The 14,244-nt window shown below is 38.8% G+C and overlaps 1 protein-coding gene across 1 annotated transcript in view; it reads right to left on the bottom strand.

The window, feature by feature from the left end:
- Positions 1 to 999: 999 nt before the first annotated feature.
- The window catches only part of rras2 (RAS related 2), a 40,301-nt gene continuing 27,056 nt past the window's right edge, over positions 1,000 to 14,244 (bottom strand). The window contains exons 2-6 of the mRNA XM_047363023.1: positions 10,555 to 10,642; positions 10,300 to 10,402; positions 7,503 to 7,611; positions 4,801 to 4,919; positions 1,000 to 1,326 (exon numbers count right to left, since the gene is read on the bottom strand). Of these exons, the coding sequence (XP_047218979.1) occupies positions 1,239 to 1,326; positions 4,801 to 4,919; positions 7,503 to 7,611; positions 10,300 to 10,402; positions 10,555 to 10,642 (507 nt within the window). The 3' untranslated portion in view covers positions 1,000 to 1,238. The remainder of the gene's footprint in view (positions 1,327 to 4,800; positions 4,920 to 7,502; positions 7,612 to 10,299; positions 10,403 to 10,554; positions 10,643 to 14,244) is intronic.

Genomic DNA, 14,244 nt, shown 5'->3' with positions numbered 1-14,244 from the left:
TCAGTTATTCCAGTTGTGTCAGGAGAAAATGGGCCAGGATTTCAGCATACTAAGCTTGTGGAGGAAACCCAAATTGTTGGATCCAAGTCAATTCCACCAAAAAACGTAATTCCACCAAATACTGAGGGAATGTACACCAACTTCTCAATTGAAAAACTAAAATAATTCAAATTATTCTCTCTTAATTATGGCATTATGGTAACCTTAACTAGCCTAAAATGGGAAACATTTAGATTGATGATTTGTCAGACACTGAGACAAATTGGTTGTCTGTCTTTTTATGGAGGTTCGGACATCTCTGGTTTCAACTGTATGTCAAAACCAGATGCTCATAATCTGCTTTTAAAATTTCTAAACTTACTGAGGTTCCACCTATTGGTAAAAAAGAAATTGAGGCAAACTTGTTAATTTTCTGTATGTTGAGGATATGGAACATGATTACAATCATTCAATCCATAAGACTTGGAAAAAAAATATCTAATACAGCAGACAATCCATATTTGGCAAATTAATGGAGCATTAAAAAGGGGAAAGTTATCCACTGCAGAATGCCAGAAAAATGTCTCAATATATTGTTAAGAATGTGTAGGAATTACATTTATATACATACATATTCAGTTATCTTATATGTAAAACCAAACTCAACCTCACACACTGCACTGTGGTGATTTAATAGGTCATTAGAAACACACTTTAAAGAAATACACTTTAAAAATCACAACAAATGTCACATATTTACAGTAGCAGACTAGCACATGGGGAGTAAAGGTGGATATGGCACAACATACACAAAGCTTCATAAGATAATCTCTTTGCTCTGGTCAGACCCTGGAAACTAAAGAAAAGTCATTAACATTCTGGATACAGATATAGATTTTCATTCAATCTCGGTCGCAAGTACAAATGTCACTACAAGGCAAGAGAAGTCCTTCAGAGTACAAAATATTAAATTTGTCAGGTTGATTTAGAAGGCAATGTTTAGTGTTGGGACTCTCGCAAGTGAATTTGATTACAGCTGAAGGTAGAGTGGTGTTAAAATTTGGCATTGTCAGTTGTCCCATAGCGACGTTCTGGAAACAGCGGTTCTGGGTGGAAGTTAACTCAGAAAAGGCTGTCTGAAGTCATGCACATGGAGAAGGCAGCGGTCAGTCATCCTCTTGGGATGTAATGTCAGGCAGAGTGGGGTGGAGGGGCGGGGTGGTAGATCAGCTGCATGAGTTAACAGTAATAAGGCAGACTCAGACGATCACACAATGGCAGCCGGTTTTGTCTTTCTCTTTTCTTGTAGGCTCCGGCGACGGTGGACATTCTTGTTCTTGGAATTTCCTGTTAATCAAAAAAGAAACAAAAAGGGAAACGTTGGACTGAGAACTTTTGGATTGTTTCATTTCTTCTTGGTTGTAGAAGATTAGATTACATTTTACATGGTTTCTGCAAGCTTCATTCATGGAAGAATGTTCAAGACCATTATTTAAATTTAAGTCCAACATAAATGACAAAAAACCACTTGGTAAGTAACCTTAATAGTGTTATTTAACTAAATTATTCAATTAAAATTAAATACAACTGTGTTGTCAATCTAAGATGCTTTTCAATTGTGTCATGCAAGTCCAGTGATTTTACACATAGGTTACTGAACACAAAGCTTTCTTATAGTTGTAGCATTATAAATGCTCAAACAAATTTGACCTTGACACAAATATCATCACACTCTGACCTTGAGTGTGCAAAAGGCTTTCATCATGACCTTACATTGAGCTTAAGTGATCTTTTAATTCACAAACTGTGCTTGGGAGATTATTATAACAATTTCATGCACAAACGGTTTATAAAGATGCCAATGTCAATACGTGTCACATAATGCTTTTTAAAGTAATGGTCCTATTGTGCTAGTTTGAACCTTAATGGGCTTTGAGAGTTATTTATTGATAATTCATGTATCTGTACAAAGGAGATGTTTGTTTGGTGCCATCCCAATAAAACAAAGAAAAGAGCACATTTCCACAATCATTAATGATTTGGGGCTGCATGTCAGGGTAAATGTTAACATTTTATAATTTTATCAGTAGGTTTAGGTTAGGATTAATTTATTTTTCAGACTGGCAATGCATGTTGTTACTGAGAAACCTTGAACCTTGAATCTTTTTTTCAGGAAAGGCGAATCAGTCCAAAGGAGATGCAACAAATTACTAACTGTGATGGTTTTTGGTTAATGAGTCAGCTCTGAGTGAATCCATAGTTCTTTGCTCTTCTTAATCTGAAAAGAAAATATCCGCCATTGATGCCTTTCTTAGTGTAATGTTTCCCAAAATGAATAATCAGCTCCTAAAAAACTCTTTGATTAGCTGATTCCTGTTTTTTGTTTTCAGGCCTGACCACCAGATTCATATTTTCATTTACTGACATATTTCTTTATCTAAACTGCTACACATAAAAGTCCCATTGTGTCAACCTGTTTAATTAAACAGATACATTTTAGAAAGTGAAAATACTGCAGAGCATGCTGCTTATGGGTGTGTTTAGAGACTAAAAAGGCAGAAGATTTAAGTTTTGACACAAACAACTATCTCACTAGCTAATAATACCTTTGTTTGATCACTAACATTTCAGAGTTAAGCTTTTTAACAACACTTGGACTCATTAAAGCTGTACACTTATGGGCTAGCTTTGCTAAAATCAGTCTTCATAATGAGATTAGAAAGTATAATTATAAAACATAGATGGAAAGCTGTGGACATCATTGACCCCATCATGTTTCTGCTACAGTATCAGATCATATCTCATTTTAGAAGACTGTGTTCCAGATGTCATCAGAAAGACGTATTTCATGAACACACAGAGAGAATCAAATCACTGGACAAAACAAGTTAGTAATCAGCAGAGAGCCTCCCACACACCCTCTGATGAGGTAATGAAGAGCCCACAGGACCCTATGTGCTCACGTAGGAGCAACATACAGTCCTCTTGTAGAAGAACTCAATACTTTCCACAAGACAAGTAGCAACACAAATCACAAAGGGTGTGTTTGTCAAGAGGAGTCTGCTGCAACACATTTGCTGCTAACACACAGTCACTCATTAGTGGTGTTGGAAAATTAGCTAAAAATACTACTACTAATACTACAGCCAGCTTTAATCAACCAGTTGTCTTTCAGCTGTAATCTGGGTAATAAAACAGAAAACATTAAGTTATTAACTAGAGGTACACAATATCATAAAAAATATTTCATAGCAATACTGTTGCAGGACATTGTAATTTTTATTTTTATTCCTTAGCATTACACAATGTACCCACCCATCTCTGTGAGATTTAGCATTTAAGGTGTGGCCAATAGGATTTCTATAGGATTTGGGTCTATGGGCTGAGGTGATCATGGAAGAAGGTTGATTTTGTGTCTGGTAAACCATTTCTGCTGATTTGGCTGATTCCCAAAGATTCCCTGCCATAGTGGGCATGATGTGCTTTTTCACATATTCATCCTTTGCTGTATGCTAAACTCACCTGGAGTGTTGGCTGAAAAGCATTAAAAATCTTTGTCTCATCTGACCAAATTACATGGTTCCAGTTAGAGGCCCAGTAAAGTTGATCAGCCTCCACATGCTTACGTTTGTGATGGTGTCACAGTTTTGTCCTGGTATGCCTCACAAACAACCAGCTGGCATATAGATAGAGACTAATGGTTGTTAAACAGACTTGTTATAACCTTCCTTCCAGTCCCTGTCCAGCTTTGTTTTTCAGAGTTCCAGCTGTTTCATCTTATACTGTGAGGGCAGTTTTGTTAGTGAGCTATTTTATTGTAGTAATTTACTAAGTTATGAAGATCATCACACACCTGCTTTACAGGAATTGCATGTTTGTATTGTCTTCCCCATTTTGAAGAGTGGTATGTAATGAAGTATGTAAAGCAAGTATGAATGACAGTCTGCCACAGGCTATCCCATATGGACTCAAGTTAAGGATGAATTCACTACATATTTTAATGAAAGATCAATTTTAGAGCATTTTACATGTCTTTTAACTTTATGTTCCCTCTCTACACCTGGCCCGGCTCTGTGTTTAATTGTGACACCTTCCTGTGGGCATCAGCTGAGCTGCTGCTGCCAACAACTTCATGTTCTCCTTCTAATATGATTTACATGGCTACGGGCTGAGCTTTTACTATGACTAACTGTATGTGCTCTTTCATACTCCAGACTTAAAACTGGATCCGAGTTAACCTGCTTAACTGTGTTTCCCTCCTAGATGAAGCGACTTAAGGAGCTACTGCTGCCTTTTACTCCTGAATCAGTACTTCTGTGTTCTTTTTGTGCCTCTGCTCTGTTCTCTCAAACCCCCAGTCGGTCACACTGAGCCTGAGTTTTCCTTTCCACCGTTTTGCTACCTGCATGCTTAGTATGCACGTAGCGACACAATGTAAGCAACTGCCCACTGTCTTTACACGCTCATCCAGGAGGAGTGAATGCTGTAAGTCACTGACTTGATGCAATCTGCTGGGTTTCCTTAGATAGAAAATTATTTAACCAATTTGAATAATAAACTGAATTTGACTGCACTGTTTGATAACTAGCATCAATTGGAATTAAAGGTAGTTGACTTGGAATCTGTATGATTTGACTGAATTGACTTTGTAAAGTGCCATGTGTTGTGAATTAGTGCTATATAAATAAACTGAATTAAATCGCAAATAAGTTTGGAGAGCCCTGTAAATTTAACTGAGCTTTAGAGAATCTAAACTAAACCTTCGCTATCCTCCGCATCACCAACACTGGTAGGAGAAGGTTCCAGTTAAAGAGAACTTACCTGATTACCCTAACCAGCTCGTGGAAAGCCTGGTCTACGTTCATTCGAATTTTAGCTGAAGCCTCCATATATGTCACCTTTAACTGTCTGGCCAGCTGCTGGCCCTCTTCTTGAGTCACCTGGGGTGAGAGGAACAGCAGAAGAAGAGTGAATCTTCAAGAACACGGCCGCCCTCATAAACCTTTAAAACAGATTGTAAAAAAAAAAAAACTCTGACAAGTAGAGACAGTTCAAATAAAACATGTACAAATGTTACTAAGAAACAGATTTCTGTCAGTTTTTGTGTTTTAAGATCCATGCAAAATAAACGGTTTACTTGACTAATGCATCTACCGTGGGTATGAAACTACAGTATTTAATGCCTTTTTTATGAAAACAAGAAGCTTTTTTGTCTTTTTAATCCCTGAACTCTTGTAAACCAAATATCTTATAGCGGTGCATTCTTCCAATCCATACGAACAGCATGAATCAGCTATTTATCTGCTCTGAGGAGCTCCATCTCTGCAATTATTTGGAACCCTGGAGGACTAGATTATAAATTCACACCTAACTGCAAAAATTTACTGAATCAAACGTTGTTGACTTTCTTTTATTAAGGCCTGTAACACATAACAGAAAAAAATGGGCTGCAGGTTTTTTAATAGTAGTAGGGGTTATGAAGTGAAACAAACAATGAAGGAATTAAAAAATCATCCAGATTTATGCATCAAGCATGTACTTAACCTTCATCAGACTTTAAAATATGAAACTCAAAAGAAGTGCATTAAAGTACAGGCTGTTGGTTGGTGCATTTATGAACCTAAAAGGGTGGGAGTTCTTAGTTTCGAGGCATTTAATGAATGGGGAAAAACAAAAGACTTTGACCTGCAGATCAAGTCAATTTTCAAGAGAAAATTGTTTACATTTGCTCTTCTGTTTGCTGATTGGTGCAGCTTTCGTATTTACACATAGAAAATAGTCTGTAGCAAGCATGCTCTTTTTAACCAATAGGGGGTGGTGTTGATTCACCAGAAGAAATTATGAGTGGCTGAATACCAACAGAGAGAAGATTCATCATTTCATCAGACTCCTTTCTTCATCAGTACTCCCTTCCTGACACTACCATGTCTACAGAATCTCTCAACATCCGGTTGCACTTCTAAACCAAGCTTGCAGCTGCAACACTTGCAATTTAACACTAGAACTCCCAGAATTCTAACACTACTAGAGCTCCCACGCCCGTCAATTTGACGGCGAGCATTCTGGATGCGAGGCGGTGATGATGTCATCGCATTACATTGGTCAGAATGCTACAGGTTTTCTTGCACGCTATAAAATGATGGTTTTGACAAGAATTAATAATAGTATTTGATCAAAACCTATTATGTTTTATTATTATTTATAAATAGTAAGTGAAAAATAATACAGAGTAGTGGGTCAATTTAAAAAAAAACTTTATTAATCTGACCAAAAGCTGGACAGCTCCATGTTACGCCCCCCTTTCACTCCGCGGACATAAACTAGTGCTAAAAATGCCTTCAGCTCATCCATGCTCATGTCCGAGGAGGAATCATCTCCTAAAACTCTGCCAGCCTCAGCCACCCTGCAGCCCTGAACATGGATGAGCATTTCGGCGTCCACCAAGCAGAGGAACGCGGTCTGGGCATTTTGGATCTGGTACTCTGTCAACGCGTTCAGGCTCTGACGCCTCCCTCTACTTTCTTCCTCCCCTACTACTGTCCACACAGTGCCATCCTTTCCTATTTCCTCCTCTTTCCCAGGTGTGCGCTCGTCTTGCGATGAAAACGCTGTAAAGCACAGAATAGATTGTTGTTACTGGGCTACTATATCTATGACCTAACTTATTGTTTATTTCTTTTTCCATCATTAGTACCTTGTTTTTTAGTTTCTCTCCTGCCAGTGAGCTGGTTTGCTGGGTTTATAGCTGGGCACTGGGCACCAGGCTCGTCTCCCTGTCTCTGAACCTGCGCTGATTGTGGCATGGTGCTATAGTTTATTGATTATTAGTTTACTAATCTATAAACTATAGCCTAAAATGATAAAATCATTACATAGGCTAGTCTTTTACTTCCTTGAAATAATGCACCACCACCTCCTGGTAACGGGACGACTCGTGTTTTTTTTAGCCGGGGGAGGCTCACTCTCTGACTGGAACTGAATGCTGACTAAGAGCCATCAGAATCCCTCTCGACCCCAGAATCACAATCATGTAATTTTTGAAGCATTTCCAATGCCTCTTGAGCAGAAAATATCCTTCTAGAAGCCATTTGTAGGATTGCCAACAATCTCCTTCTCAGACTGCGTTCTAGAGTGGCGGTTGCTAGGCAACGCTCACGTGTACTCGGCCGCGGGAAAAAAATATCAATGTAAATAATAGGGCCGTCAAAATAGCAGCTGTGGTAGTTAGAGGTAGAAATACTTAGATCTTTTATTTAGTTTGTTATTTCTTTTAAAATTGAGACATAGGAGCACACAAGACAGGTTCAGAAAAAGTCAGGACGCCAGGAAGATAACAGTTTTAATAAACCAGAGTTATGGCATGTCAAACTTTCAAAACCGTCAAATAGAGGGCCCTGGGAGTTCTAGTGTTAAAGCCTGCAAATCCATCTCCCTCAAGCTTAGTCGATATCTCCTTGGATGATAAAAGCACGTGTGTGTTTGTCAGTAGGCGGGTTCAGATCTCTCCAATCTGTTGGACTTACTTGTCTCTGCAGCTCCAGATCTGCCTTGTTTCCTACGAGGATCATGGGGAATTCATCTCTGTCTTTGACTCGCAGAATTTGTCTTTGGAATTTGTAGATTTCTTCAAAGCTGTAAATCACACAGTGAGGTCTGTTACATATCCATAAAGGCATACATTCATCTCCTAACATTGCAACAACTAAAACAAAGAAGCCTCCACACCAAACACATACACTCTCGAACAGTAGCATTGAACAGAAGAGGTTACCTCTGCAGGCTGGAACATGTCAGTCGAAGAGTCAGACACACTATTACAGTAACGTGAAATATTTGTATCCAAGTCTGCTTCTCTCTGCCTGACCTGACCTGTTGTCCCACTATAATACAGATGGCATGTCATGGCATGTCATGGCAGGCTTTCAACTTTACAGCAAATAAAAATGTCAGTCTGGGAAAGGAAAAAAAAGAGCAAAGAGGCAGAATGTAACCACAAAGCCGAGACGGCATTCCAGTCGTGTTGAGCACATAGTAAATCTTGTAAGGCGTGGCTAATATACATAGAGGAAGGAAAGACTGTTTACAACACAAACATTGGAAGGCGGTTTAGGGTGGGTACAAGGGAATGCAGCGTACTGTGCTGCTGTACAGGGACATGACATGGAGGATGGGCAGCGAGAGACTAAAACAAAAAATTCTAAAGATAATTTAAACTCAGATCCTGAACAAGTAGAAACTTTTTTTTTAACATTAATCTGATCTAGTCTAGACACTAATTCTGAATGAAACCCCTCAAACAGAGCAAGTCGTGCATGAAGGATTCACCTGAAAACAGTTTGGCTATGGATTTTATGCAGCCAACAGCAGCCTGTTTCCCCTTTTTGTCTCATTAATGCTCCCCATGCTCACGCGATTGCAGTGTAAACACCTACGCCAGAGGTACAGCTGTCGCATGTGCAGTAAAGCATCAGGTTGGAATAAGTTAGGCTTTCATTTCAAACGCACCTGCTGTTGCCAAACCAGGCAAAGGCTGAAAATGATGGTTTCAAAATGATGTGTACTGTATCTTTGGTGACCTGCTTTCAAAGCAGCTTAAAATAAAGACACCTTAAACGAAGTTAAGCTGCAACCGCATGAGGTTTTTTAAGGTGAATGTTTGTGCCTGACAGTGTTGTCAGTGTATACACACATAGATGTCAGTATATACAGTGCTGGCCTCATTTGCCGGCACCCGTGGTACAAATAAAGATGTGTAAAAAAGCCTAAAAATACATGTACATTTTTATATAGTAGCATCAGATCCAACAGAAATGTTTAGAAAATAAAAACCATTGAGTACAATTATTTACAGGGGAAACATCCAACATTAAGAAATATTTTTTTATTCAAAATCACACATGGCACATTTATTGGTAAACGTAAAAAACATATTTATAAATGTAAATGAAACATCTGTTTCTGGGACCTTCTAATAGAAACTCTCTGTTTCTCTGGGGTATAAATATGAGACAATACAAACACCCATTCTTTTCATACACTGGCCACCAATGCTGAAGAAGATAGAAATTAGTCATATGTATCTTGCCTATATCCACAGTAATCGGGATGTTAAAGAAGATAAAAAAAAAAACTCTCTAATGCTCGCTGTAACTGCAACAAACCTCAACATCTTGGGGTCACTAAGCCTTCATAACAACTAACAGATGTTATCTAAATTGCAAAAAGAAATCTATGTTTGATACCAGATAAAGTAATTTTCTGTCATACTGTTACAAATGTACAAATGTTGAGTTTGCTAATTGTCACAAGGACTTTAACTGCAACACTGGAGTCCATGGAGGTCACAAGCTAGAAGCACCAAATAATCATCTGGGATCTAATCTGAGAAATATGTTATCTGATGCAGATAACATGTTGAGAATGGTCCACAAAAGCTTTGCTTGTTTTCAAAGTACTAATAAATTTGGACATCCCACATTGGGATTGAAACCTAGAGCCCAGCCCTTTGTGATAGCCACTATGTCTGACGCACACTGCTTGTGTGAAAGCTGGAAGTTGTAATCCACACCCCTTTGGTTCTGCATTCCCAACTGCATGCTGTGAAAGCACGCACAGCCTGTGAGCTTGACAGATCGACTTGTGTGATGTGAATGGACAAGTAGGTCTTCCTGCAACAGCTAACAATTAATTACCCCACAGTTGGGTATTTAACTGTGAAAGGGGTTTAAGACTTTTGGCAACAAAAACTCTAGATGGGTGAGGCAAAGGAAAAGAAATATGTGGAAAAGCACCGCATTGCACTGTTAAGCATGGTGGTGGATCTAAAATGCTGTGGGCCGTTTTAAACCTCCTGGGAAGCTTGTTAGTGCATATGATATAATGTATTCTTTAAAATATCAGGAAGCTTTAGTGATGTGGGTTGTACAAGGTATTAACAGCAGAGGTATTTCAAATTGTGCCACTAGTGATTTTTGAAAAAAAAATAAAATAAAAAAAATCTTGATGGGATTTTTTGCCCTCCATCAACCCCCCTCCATCCAAAAATTCAAACAAAATAATGTATGCTAGGTTTTCTCCACAGATTTAACGAGAGCAGGGCGAGGGCAGGAAGTGTCGAGAACAAAAGCGAATGACAACAAGATCAACAGCAGGGTCCGGAAGCAAGAGCAGAAAAAGTTTGTTTCGATACCAAATTTATGGTTCTAGTAGCGGAGGAGAAAGTGTGCAGCTGTGAACAGCACACAGAGCTTTAATAAGAGAAAAAGGCACAGACAAGAGTGTGTGTATGTGTGTTTTCTCACAGTGAAAACTGTCACCTACCTTCCTCTGTCGGTGACCGAGAAGACGAGCAGGAAGCCCTCCCCTGTTCTCATGTATTGTTCTCTCATGGCTCCGAACTCTTCCTGCCCAGCCGTGTCGAGGACTGCATAGCGGCAACACGTGCACACACAAACAGAATAACTTGCAGCAAAAACAAACCAACCAGCACCTCATTAGATGTATGCCAAAACAAAAACACACAAATGGCCGAATATGCGTCTTTACATTTATTCTGGCTGTTTGTTCTGCACTTACTGTCCAGCCTTGCCGGCCTTTCATCAATCACGCACTGCTTGGTATAAGAGTCTTCAATTGTGGGGTCATAGTCAGTGACGAAGTAAGACTGCATAAGAGACAGAACAGGACAAAACAAAGCTATGAATATTTGAAGGCAGTTTACATCACAGGTGCATCTTAATAAATCAGAATAACATCATAAAGCTTTGTTTATTAAGCATTTCAGTAATATAGAGATTCATGACACACAGAGGGTACACAAAGTTTTTATTTCTGTAAATTTTATTGATTTTGTCTTACAGCCAATAAAAAAAAAACATTTTTCTCCAAAAAATCTACAAATGTCCAATAAAAAGGAATATTTAATATATAACTGTCCACCTACTGAAAGGTATGCCCATGTATTGTACAGTATATGCCCTCACTACCTACTTGGTAGGCTCGTTTTGCATAAATTACTGCATCAGTGACTCCAAGCACAGCCCACACTTGTGAATCACCTTCAAACACTTGAATACTCACAATCCTCTCGAGACTGCAGTTACCCATGTTAATTGTGCACATTTTTCTACCTCACACTTGCCTTCCATCAACTTTCCATTGATATGCTCTGATACGGCCCTCTGAACAGCCAGCTTCTTAAACAAAGACCATCTGTGGCTTACCCTCCACTTTATAACAGCCAAATTAGCAGTCTTAAGGAAGTTTTGGCCACACTTTAAGTCATAATTAAAGTTTTCTGAGAAACTGAACTGTGGGTTTTATTCAACTGTAAGTCATGATCATAACATTTAACTGAAATAAATATATCATATAAATCTATACAGCATCATTTGCTTTTTGAATTGAATTACTAAAATAAATTGACCTTCTGATCATATTCTGATTAAAATGTGCATGTAATTTCACCATGTGTCAACTGACATACTGTTTTATACTTTAAGAACCTAAACATCTGATTTCTGAAGAATAAATGGGCTTTTTTTTCCACCAACATACAGTTTTAGTTGTTCCAGCTGGGAGCATATCTTTGTTCTAAGCTTTTATTCTTCTGCTCCAAGCGGACTTCATTTTGTTATTTCAACTAATGCAGCTTAGAATGACTAAGTACATGGATGTCTGCATGGATAGCTTCAAAACAAGCAGACGTGGGAATAAATAGCCACTCTGTGCTTGTGTTTCGGGTTAAAACAGCACAGACAGCCTCACTGACCTCTACCTTCTCTGGCTTTCTGCAGACAGAAGGCAAACAGGCAGTCTGCAGCCACCTGCACAAAAAATGTGAAGTAAATATACAGCAGCACAACAACCACATGCTCTGTTGTTGTTTTTTTCCACCACAGCCTGATTTTAAAGCTAATAACACATTTACTAAATGGTTACAAAAGCCCTACAGCCTGTCTGATTCTTTCAATTTAAGGCCAGTCACTGGTCTTGTAGTAACCTCAGCTAGAAAGGTGGGGCCGGGCAGCAAGGACAAGGAGAAGAAGAAGGAGGAGGAGTCATGCATTTTTTACATTTTTCCCATGTTTTGTTGTTCTTGCTCCCCTCAGGGACTTGCTAAGTAGTGACAGCTGAGGGGAGTGCTCGGGGAATGTCAAACCAACATCTGAAGACACGGGGAGCAATCACTGCGACGTAAAAAATCCAGACACATTTCACACTTGGTCCAAAGATGAGCCAAATTAAACTTTCACTGTTGCACACCAGCTTTTTGTGCACAAAGATTGTGTGATGTTTTACAACAGAGGCTGTAGGAGGCTTACTTAGTGTTATTCAGAAGTCAAGGAGACAAGAAAGAGCCTGCCCTGTGTTTGCAGAGGAACAAATCTTTGAGAATCCTGAATATGGGTGAGGCCAAAACAAAGAGAAAAAAAAGCCACATTCATTTTAATTTGAGACAAAGATAACCTCAGTTTTACCCACTTCTCTCTGCAGGAATTGATTTAATTTAGCCACATTGGAGAGTGTTCAACCCTGAACGGCCCGCTTGAAGTCACGCAACAGCATCTCAATCAATCAGATTTTAAAACCTTCATTTTGATTTTGTTTTGTTGTTTAACTATTCAGTGGTGGACCTGCTGGTGTGCTTTGGATTATCATCCATTGCTAGGGTGGCTTCTCCTCAGAAGGTTCACCACTGTTCCATGTTTTCTCCATCTGTTGAGAATGTCTCTCAACATGATCAACTTCAGTCCCAAAAGCTTGGAAATTACTTTTTCTCTCAATGGATGAAAGTCGCAAACTGAAGGAGCCAAAAACATTCCAATAGGTTATAATGTTTTATCATTAAATATCTGAAAGTGGGAGCCTTGCTTTGAATGTTTCTTGCCATTTCTTTTTGCATTTAACTTAAACTAAATGTTGTTGTATCAGTCATTAGGCTCTGATGTACTCCAGCTTGAAGGACGGTTAGTCTTCTCCTTGGTGCAGAATAACTTCAGGTTTAAGTTGCTGGTATGTTTCCACTCTGTTAATTTCAAGTTCTTCTGCAACAATTCTCTCTGGTTCAAATATCTTCTACCTTCACACTATTTCCATGACCGAGTGGCTGTTGCCTCACTGTGTGACCTACTTTCTGCTGAGATTCATGTCACAGACAGATGTTCTTACATGCCTGCCCATTTGAATATGCTGATGAAATTTGGGACCAATTGTTCTTTCAGATCTTGCAGCAAAAGAAGGGCAACCCATAATACTACCACCACTGTGCGCCACAGTTCACAGATATGTCTAATCTAGAACTTCATGCTTTTTATTTCAAAAATAAGTCCATTGGTGTCTTAGTTTGTACATGTGGTCTTCAGCAAACAGAAAATTAGGAAAGTGGTATTTTGTTTCTGAAAGCCTTGCTGTGCATAGAGCTGATCTAACATTAGACAGCGTGATAGAGTTTAAATGGTATTTAAATGTTAGTAACTCTATGACTTCAGAGTATTACAGTCTTTCATCTTTGTGTTATGTTGTTTGAGAATGAGTGACATGGCTCTTAAATTTGTTTATAAGCCACGTAAGAGACCCAATCAACACCAATAATTGCAAACTCTTAACAACGGTATTTGCTGCATGAAGAGGATTTTACAAGTATCTATATATTGATTACAAAAGTCCAACTTGAACTCAACTCTCAGACAAATTTAACTATTTTTCTTCCAGTGGTCTAAATCTCGTAAATCTTATTAAACAAAACTGAAGGTATCCTAAATAAAACATGTATCATAACAGCCCATTACTTAAATATGATCTTAGTTAAGTTATATTTTATTTACTGGGTTTTGTTGTGTTTATTTGTTGTGGTTAACAACAGCAGCAGCAGCAGCAGCAGCAGCAGCAGCAAACAGACCCCCATCATTTGCAACCCTCTGTTGTTACATGAGGTGCAGAGAATCTCTGTGTCACACTCTCCTAACGGCTCTGCAGCCTGTAAGTACACTTGCCTGAGTCACATCTATTCATTGCTGTTCAATAATTCAGCAATGTTACTCTACATCCTTAAATGTGCTCCACTGCACTGCCCGCGTTTAAGAGCTGGCAGGACAGACATAAAAAAAGAGAAAGAAAATCCATAAAGATTTTTTTTTCCATATTTTCTTTAACCATCATCTCTACAACATATCATTTGCACTTGACCTCTTGTTGTGCTCTCTTCATTTACCCTCTTAATCATATTTGTCCCCCTGGGGGAGTTGCACACTTCTGGCCTCCTCA

The sequence above is a fragment of the Girardinichthys multiradiatus genome, chromosome 4 (assembly GCF_021462225.1).
Source record: "Girardinichthys multiradiatus isolate DD_20200921_A chromosome 4, DD_fGirMul_XY1, whole genome shotgun sequence".
Classification (NCBI taxonomy): domain Eukaryota; kingdom Metazoa; phylum Chordata; class Actinopteri; order Cyprinodontiformes; family Goodeidae; genus Girardinichthys; species Girardinichthys multiradiatus.
Note: the sequence above shows the minus strand (reverse complement) of the source record. Positions and strands in the feature narration are given on the sequence as shown.